This window comes from Gossypium raimondii, chromosome 7 (assembly GCF_025698545.1).
Source record: "Gossypium raimondii isolate GPD5lz chromosome 7, ASM2569854v1, whole genome shotgun sequence".
Taxonomy (NCBI): Eukaryota; Viridiplantae; Streptophyta; class Magnoliopsida; order Malvales; family Malvaceae; genus Gossypium; species Gossypium raimondii.
Genome location: NC_068571.1, coordinates 52,401,406 through 52,411,261, shown reverse-complemented (window position 1 = coordinate 52,411,261; position 9,856 = coordinate 52,401,406). Strand labels below are relative to the sequence as shown.

The 9,856-nt window shown below is 31.3% G+C and overlaps 1 protein-coding gene across 1 annotated transcript; it reads right to left on the bottom strand.

Moving 5' to 3' along the window:
• Window positions 1–5,912: 5,912 nt before the first annotated feature.
• On the bottom strand, window positions 5,913–7,721 carry LOC105792069 (probable polyamine oxidase 5). Its single transcript, XM_012620491.2, has one exon. It carries the CDS (start codon window positions 7,573–7,575, stop codon window positions 6,046–6,048), a length of 1,530 nt encoding a protein of 509 aa, XP_012475945.1. The 5' UTR covers window positions 7,576–7,721; the 3' UTR covers window positions 5,913–6,045.
• Between the last annotated feature and the right edge of the window lie 2,135 nt (window positions 7,722–9,856).

Sequence of the window (9,856 nt, the reverse complement as noted above, 5' to 3'; positions counted from 1 at the left end):
GATTTAATCTTTTACTTTTATTTGATTAAATCAAAAGTTTATGATCTATTTGAAAGTTGAGGTTAAGTTCATTGATTATTTAACATACATTATACTTATTATCGCTAAATGTGAATTACAAGTTAGAATCTATGATAGTAGTGATTAATAGTAATTTTTTTTCTATCTTTACTTTGTTGGAACGTTTGGGAAAATTTTATAATTTTTCTATATATTTTTTTATAATTTTTAATAATTAAAGAAAAATAAAAAAGAGTAGGGGTCAATTGAGAAAAGTTGTAATGGTTGAGGGACTAAATTTGTGAAAGGCCATTTGAGGGATCAAACTTCACTAGCTATCAACGGAAGGAACACCAGAAGCTTTACCTTCGGTCTTAACCAACTAAACAAGTGGGAGGTAGTTATTCAAAGAGATCGACCATCCGTTCCTTTAGGCTCCTAGCCTTTTGATAATAACATAATCTTTTTGGTCACCAAAACCCATGTGAGTTCAATTGCTCCGTACCACCAAATCAATATGAATGACCGGATTTATCCAGTCATAGACATCACTATCCCATTAAAGATATTTACCTCACGCATCCTGCAATGATTGCTTAATGGCAAGTCGAACACATTAACATCACCCTACGTGAGACCCTTCCTATAAATGCCCCCAAAAGACGATGAAGAAAGGATCGACTCTCAAGCATACAAAGCTTACACTCTATCAACTTACTCCCAATACTTAGCCTTCATACTTTCTTCACCTCCACTCTTTGTAATCTCCGACTCTCCGCCCCAATTGGATGAACCGGCCTCCGTAATTACCACCATATCCTCCTTGCCCCTCTCATGCTGTATCACTATCTCTACAATAAAGCAATAAACTATAGTGCTTTTTTTATTTTTAAAACAAATTAAATTATCTATATAATCCTTTTAATGACTTTTATTTTAAAATTTTGATCATTTGGTAATTTTTTTAATTGAACTAATATTAGACTTATAACACAAACTCAATTATAAGTTTAAATAATACTATAGATAGATGATAATTGAATTAATAAGGTTAAAATATGTCATAGGCTTTTCTACTCTTTATAAATTTGGAATTTAACCCATATCCTTTTATTTCTAGGAATTTAGTCTATTTACTTTTCAGATTTCAAAATTCATTTCTAACAATTAATATTGTTAATATTATTTTTAAAATTTATGTTCTTTAAAATATCGTTTTTTAGTTACATAACAACTGAGTATTTTTATTTCAAAATGTCACACCAACAAATTTATCAATGTTAACAATTAGACTGAATTTTGAAATATGAAAGGTAGAGGAACTAAATTTCTAAAAATAAAAGTATAGTAACTAAATTCCAAATTTGTGAATAGTAGAAGGATCTATGATATATTTTAACCATTAAAATGAAGAGCTTATTGGTTGAAACTTAATCTTTATTAAGTATTGCTTTAGGTTGTTAAATTAGAGGTCTGCTACCTCTTTCGAAGGCCACCTAGATTTTTGACCAAGTCAGAAATAGATGGACGGTCCATGGATCATTTAAACTTTCCTCAGTAAACCTACTATTAGTCATGCCCCCGGTGAAGACTTTATAGGATGGGGACCTTCTAGTTCTGGCTCGTTTACTCTAGCTAGTGACCTAGTGTGTACTCTCTAACCTTGAAAAGGATTCAATACCTCCCTTACCCTAATAGTGAAATATGGATTGTGATCTGGAAAGCCAAACTACCACCTAAGCTGAAGTTCTTCCTCTGTGTGGCCTCAAAGCTCTTCCTATGGAACTCTTTCTGGTTTGTCGTGGTTGGGGTATTGCCGACCAGTGCTCTTTTTGCTCTTTGGGCCAAAAAAGTATCCAACACTTACTTCGGGATTGCACCTATGTGGTTTCCTTGATGGGATTCTACCTTTAGACATTTTCAATATACCTTTCCTCATCTCGATAACTGGGAGGATTAGCTTCAGATCAATGTATCATCTAAGATGTGGGTTCATAATCCCCAAACCCCTTGGTATACTATGTTTTATTTTGCCATTTGGGAAATTTAAATTTGTTAAAGAAGTTTAGGTACCTAATTAGATAAAAAATAAATTTTAGGTACCAAATTGAACCTTAAAACTAAATTTAAGTATTTAATTGAATAAAAAAAATACTTTAAATACCAATTTAAACTTTAAAGTAAGATTCAAGTACAAATTTTTTTTTAAATAAATTAAGTTTTTTAAGACATATGACCGCATTTAAATCTTAATTATAAAGTTAAAATTTTCATTAACGATATTAACTCGAAAAAAGAATAAATATTGAACAACCTTGCACATCATTAAAGAAGCTTGCAAATAAAAGAAGAAGACAGCAAATCAAACATTGAGGCAAAGCCTCTGAGGAGAGCAGTTTTGCAGTATACTCCACAATTGTACCAAAATTTTTAATTATATCTATAATTCTATATCAAAATTTCTAATAAAAATGTTAAATTTTTAATATTTAATTAAAATTTTTGGTATATGCTAATACCCAAATTTTTAATAAAAACGTTGAAAATTTTAGTAAATATGAGATATTTGTGTGGGCACTCAAAGCGCACATGAAAATTTTCCATTAAGGAACCTAAAATCCTTGTAAATTATCTCTCTAGGTTCCTTCTTCCCATAGTTATTTATGACATTGATTGGGCTAATGTTATACAAGGAACATTACAAGCCGAAGTGCTTAGATACCTAACATGATAACTTAACATCAGACAATCCTCAAGCTAGAGGATCATTGGTTCTCTAAGGTTAGAAAGGTTATTATCATTTAGAATTTAAATTTTTATTTTAATTTGACATAATTTCGTTCTGTTAAATTTTTTTTTTAAATTAGAGTTCGAAAATTATAATCACATTGGGGCCTAATTTTTTTATCCAAGTTGATCCCCGATATTTCCTTAAAAATCTTAAAGTTCAAGTTTCATCTGGGAACAATTATTAAGTTTAAGGATTACCTTGGATAAGAAAAAAGTTCAGGCCCCAATGTTAGAACAATTGATTAGTTTAAGTCTCAATGTGAGAATAATTACCAAACTTAGAGATTAAATTGGACCAAAAAATTTAGACTCCAATATAAGAGTAGTTACCAAATTTAAGTTTCAAATAGTGATTTAACTATTTTCTTTTATAATATCTTTAGTAGGTTTAAATTGATAACACCGATAATTATTATCGTTAAAATAATGACGGGAAACTTATCAATCTCAAACATCCCGTTAAGATAATAAATTTATTATTAATTCAACATGGTTTACATAAGTTTTCACTGTCTCCTTAAGCATAATAAAGCAATTAAAACCATATTTTGTCTGAAGATTACTTGTTAGAACTCAATGAAGAAGGGAAAATAAGGTAGGATTTGTTCAGTTGAAAAACATGACAAGCTGAAACATGGTGATTGGTCGGTCAGTAGCATTGTTTTCCTTTTCTAGTTACTTTTTGGGCAAAAAATTGGTTCAATCTTTAGGTTACACGTTGCATTTGTAATAACTTTAGTGCCCCTTTTCTTTTTAAATGGTTTGAGATTTACAATGTCTTAATCCTAACATGTAACATTACCATACACGTGTTGGGGTTTTGATGGTTACTAAGTTCCAATCATGAGACATGGCTGCAATAAGGGATGAGTAACATGAAAAGAAACAAGAGTTTGCTTGTAAAACACTACTCTGCAATGGTTGTTGGAATATAAATACAAAAAATATATATGATAATTGCAAAGACTTTGTGAATTAGAGGGTGTAATCATAGAAAATTATGGAATTAAACCCTTAGCAATATGATTAAAATGATGATTTTAAGTAGTTGGCGTGTGTGCGAAAAATTAGAGATTCTTAATTGTTTGTTTATGAATTAGATAAAGATAAGATTTTTCAATAAAAGTATTATAAAAATTATTATATTAAAAGTTAGATTATAGTTTGTGTCTTTTATTTAAAAATAGGTAAATTAGTTTTTATAAGTTAGATCAAAGAGTAAATTGATTATTTTTGTTAAAATTACCTCAATTTATACTATTAAAATTGATATTTACATATTGGTATGAGATATACATGACACGTCATGTGTAACTATTTAGTTATCCCATTAACCACGATAGTTTTTAACAATAGAAGTGAATGAATTTTTTTATAGAAAAAACCATTTGTATTAAGAGTCTGACTATATTTTGTTTCCTCTACCAAAAAATGGGTAAATTAGTCTCTGTATGTTAGGTCAAACAGCTAATTTGTCCTTTCTGTTAAAATTTGCATCCAATTTTACTATTAAAAATTGATCCTTGTATGTCAACATGAGATACATATATAATTACTTAGTTATTTCGTCAACCATACCAATCACCTATTAAATCTCAACAAAACCTAAAGAAGGAGAAAACATATAAACACAAAAATGGAGCAATACATTTACTCTCTTTTACCCTAAAATATCAAATCATTTTGGATTTTTTTCAGAAAAATCCATGATAGATTGCTCTTATTGTTGTTCCATATTTGGTTTTTCAACCATGAGACATCTCTATAAACATGAGGGTCAATTATTAAGAGTGTTAAGGACCTAAAAACCATTATGATACTGTTGAATTGTTGGGATAAATGTAATTTGTTCATTTTTTTCTTTTATTTAATTAGATTAAATAGCAAATTAACTCTTCTACTAAAATTCCATCAATTTTACTGTTAAGTGTTAATAAAGTAACCGGACAATGACGCTTGGTATGTCACGTGTACTTCATGTTAACATGGAGGGATAATTCAAGCAAAATGATGGAATTTTTAATAGAAGAAATAGATGAATTTTTTAATAAACCGTGAAATGGATGGCATTTTCAACTTGAGAGGGACTAATTCAAGCAACCAGAGACATTAATACGTCATCACTTAATATTAGAATTAAATGAAATTTTTAACAGAAGAACCAATTTGCTTTTGATCTAACGTACATGGATTAATTTGTTCATTTTTTTAGTAGAAAGACCAAAATGCAATCCCACTTTTAATATAGATTTATAGAAATGGGACAGAAAAATCTGTAGCAAATTAAGCTGATATTGTTTGCTTATGGACTGTCCTTTCCTATGTCTCTCTCTATACCTCTATATCATACAAAGCAATGGATTTGCTCTGCAGAGAAATCTATGGCACCAAGAGGCCACTTGTGCTGTCTGGTAAGAAGCTAAGACCTAACCGCCTTTGTGTATGTCTGCAATGTCTCTTTGGTGTATTCTCGTCCTTGAACTTATCTTATTTAAAGGACCATTAAATCCAATAAGCGTTGTGTGTACGTAATATCACTTATGCATGGAGTTGATATCATTTTCAATGGGTCCCCTACCAAACAACCAAAAATCAAAGCAATCAGATTGCAATAAGCATCTCTGGTACTATCTGACATTGGTAATAATAAGGACTTATTTGGATCTGAAATCACAAAATCGAAGGTAAAAAAAAACGAAACACAGGTGGAGGGATCCAAAGCTTGTATGTTCTTTCACACTCCCAATTATTATCAAACATTCAATGCCAAAAACACAATCTTTAAAAAAAAAATGGTATTTGTTTCGAAGATCAATGCAAATATTTTTTTATAGGAAAAAGATAACTTCTACTATTAGTCCTTGTACTCTGCATAAATTCTAGGTTTAGTCCTTATATTTTAATTTGATCAATTTTAATCATTGTACTTTTTAAATTTGTTAACTTTAATCTCTGTATTTTCAAATTTTGAAATTTTAGTTCCTAACCAAATTTTAACAATAAAATTTATTTGGTTAAACTCAGCTATTAGTCTTCCGCTATAAGTAAAATTATAGTTTTAGTCCATATTCTCCAATTAAATTATTCTTAGTCATTATATTTTTCAAATTTTAAAATTTCAGTTTTCACGCAAATAACAGTAGTCAACTCCATTAATTATTTTTTTATGAGTAATTCGTGAAAATAGTAGGCTGACATGACATTACATATGAAAAAAAATTTCCAAAAATAAAATAAATTAAAAATTCTAAGTTCTTAAACCCCAACACAATGATAATGTTGAAGAAGCCTATTGGCTTCCCTAATACCACTAAAGTAAGCTCCATGAGTTGTGGAATAGTGAGTTCTATGTGTAGCTTCCCCAGCAAACAAAATTTGAAGTGGATGATGATGATACACATCAGTAGGTAATGGTTCAGCCATGGTGTCAAAATCAGCACCACACGATCCAACAGCAACATAACTGTAAGACCCTAAGAACAATGGATCACTCCCCCATTTGCTCTTCAATACATCAACAAAGCTCACTTCAAATCCATTGGAGTTGCTATCAGACATGATTTCATTATGGGGTTCCGATAATAAACTCGAAACTGTCGTTGTTACCGCCTTTATAATCTCTTCGTTACTAAGTCTTTCGAGTTCAAGAGCTTCTTTCCCTGCAAACCAAGATAGGAACACACTTGCATTGTTGTAAATAGGGGATAAAGTAGCTGTCCTTCTCATCCACCATGGGATCTTTTTATGCCTTAACTCGGAATCCGAACGATGAAACACCATTTGCAAGGAAGGGAGCTCTTCGGGTTTTCGATTACCGTTTAATCGGAGAAACAGCTTGTTAACAACACCATATCCAAGTCTTGATATAGCATCTGTTTTGAAAGAAGGAAGTGGAGGACTAAACAAACCTGGATCATTACAAATACCAGCTTTTAAAACCCCTAACGAAACTGTGACAATAACATGATCAGCTAACACAAAAGATCCATCCAAGAAGTGTATCTTCACAGGCCTCGAATCACAACGATCCCATTCGATTTTAGCGACTTTTCGGTCTAATTGGATTACGTCCCGTGGGAGTACCGACGCGAGGTATTCGATTATACTGGAATATCCGTTACCAATAGTGATTTCTTCACCAGGAAACATACGGTACTCACTTTCTGCTTCATAATCTAAACTGAAAAGATCACCAGCTGATGTATAAGTCCTTTGTGTGTTCTCATACATTGCAAAAATGGCTTCTTCAAGCAACTCTCTACTCCATTTACCATACCCTTTAAGCTCTTCATGGTCTTTACAAGAATCCCAAAACACATCAAGGCCTTTTCTTAAAAAAGAACCAATACTTTTGTTACCTAAGCGACGACTCATCGAACACCATTTGGATGCTTCATTGCCTTGAGCAAAATCCATCAAGTTCTTAAAAAGTGTCGATATGGGTTCAATCATAGAGCCATTTAGCTCGAACCCACCTTCAGCAATGGTCTTTGGTTCATCAAGTAACCCATCCATACACTCCCATGGCTTATCAGACCCTTGTAATGCATTGATTTGTTGAGCAATTTGATGAACTGGGCTACCTTTTATTCCATGAATCCAAGTAGCACCCATTTCAACTCTATCACTATAAAACTCTGATGTATTGATCCTTCCCCCAATTCTAGTACCACCTTCAACAACAAATAGTTCAAACAAGTCATTTGAACTAGTGTAAAGCTTGTTGGCTGCTGTAAGACCAGCCATTCCTGCTCCAATTATCACAATTCTCGGCTTCTTAGCCATTATATAACAAGCAACAATTGGGGAGAAAAGTATAAAGGGAAGAAGAAGAAGAAGAAGAAGAAGAAGTAACTGTGAGGTTTTATATTGAATTAGTTGGTAAGGAATTTATAAAGGGGTGGAGGGTGTTTTGCTGTATTTGTTAATGGCTTTCTCTAATAAAGACACGGTTTTACTTTTGTTGAAACTCAACAAGGTTTGGTTACTCCAATTTGGTGTAATATTTCTTGAAATTTAATTTTTATATTTTCTTTAAGAATTTAGTCTTTTTATATTTTATATTTAAAAATTTAGATTTATTCGTTAATATTATTAAAAAATTTATTAAATTTGTTTATGTAATATTTTAAATTTTAAAAATACTCATTTAATATCATTGTAACAAAAAACGACATTGAAATCGACCTAAATTTAATAGAGAATTTTAACGGTGTTAACAATTCTTAAAAACCATATCTTTATTTAAATCGAATAAAACGTATAGACTAACTAAAGACATTATAAAAGTTGAAGTGCCAATTATGTCAAAATTAAAGTATAGAGATTAAATATCAAATTTGAGTGAAATACGAGAAAAAAATTGAAATTTAACTAATCTTATGCAATCTCATAAAAGTAGAAGGATTATAACTGAAATTTAACCATTATTTTATCATGTCAAAACAAAGGAGGCCTTATATAGTAGTATAGATACCCAAAAGGCGACTCTTTAGAAATTGATAGGTAATCAAATCGGTTCGACCACCGATTCTTGATCAAATCAACTTGTCTGCTTCAATTAAATAAATTGTTGAAAATTCATAAAAGGAGAAAAAGAAAAAGTTATTCAACTGATTTTTTGGACTGGTTCAACCAGTTCGTACTTGTTCACAAGTCAACTAATCCAATTCTTTATTCTGGGCCTATAACTTGATTGGCTCTCGGTCCAACCGGCCAATTTGTTAAAGTCTGATCTAGTTTTGAAAACAATGTTTTTATTTGTAGCAAGAGTCAGGCAAGATCAAACCCTTAAAATAGAAGATAAAACTCTCTTACCACTATTTTTTATCAATAAAACTCAAATTTGGAACTTTTTTAAAAGATATCGAGTTCTTCGCCACTCTACACAATGAATGTTAGTATTTTTCAAGAATATTAGTAGTATATGTTATTACATTATCACATATGAAAAGGTAAAAGTACAACAGAGGTCCTTATATTATGAGTCAAATTGTATTTTGTCCCATCTACTTAAAAAATGAACAAATTAGTCCTTACACATTAGATCAAAGAACAAATTTGTCATTTCTGTTAAAATTTCATCTATTTGTGCTGTTAAAAACTAGTGTATCTGATGGAATGACTAGACAATGATATGTGATGTGCCACGTGTATGACAACATGACGCAAAGAGACCAATTTTTAACAGTAAAAATGGATGAAATTTTTAACAGAAAGACCAAATTGTTTTTTAATCTAATGTATAAGGACTAAATTATTCATTGTTTTAGTAGAGATGGCAACATACAATTTAGCTCCAAGTAAGAGGCTTACAGGCTACTTCTGCCCATATGAAAATATAAAGAAAATGGTGGAATTCTAGTTTTCGTCCCTATACTATATTTAACTTGGGAATTTAGTTTACTTGCTTTAATTTATGAATTTCTATTAATCAACTAACGTGGAGTTTGAACTCTCGTGATAATTTATCCAAATATAAAAATTAAATCCTTGAGTTAAATTTGTATAAAGATGAAAAGAATAAATTAACCTAAAATAATTTATCCAAAATAAAATTAGTGCCACATTTGGACTAGACCTCTCCATGGGCCAGGAGCCCGAGCCGGCCCGACAGCCCGCCCTAAATATGGGAGGGTTTGGGTAAAAATATAGGCCCGAAATATGGGCTTGGGCAAAAAAACGAGGCCCGTTTAAAAAATGGACCGGGCTCGGGCTCAACTTTTTTTGCCCGAGCCCGGCCCGGCCCGACCTGAATATAATAAATATATATTTTTTATTTTTAAAATACTTTAAAAATATTTTTTTATTTTTTATTTTTAAAATATTTTTTTGTGTTTATTAAAAATCTGGCCGGGATCGGGCTTATTATTTCTTTTCCGGGCCAGGCCTGGGTAAAATTTTAGGCCCATATTTCTGGCCGGGCCTAAGAGTCGGGCTGAAATTTTTTCCGGGCCTAGCCCGAACCCAGCCCGGCCCATGGACAGGTCTAATTTGGACTATTGATTCATTTGGTTGGCTCTTAAAAATAAATATTTGATATTAAATATAATGATTAATTTATTCA

What these genes read in the sequence shown, in the direction of transcription:
- LOC105792069 (XM_012620491.2), bottom strand. Translation starts at nt 7,575, where the DNA reads ATGGCTAAGAAGCCGAGAATTGTGATAATTGGAGCAGGAATGGCTGGT.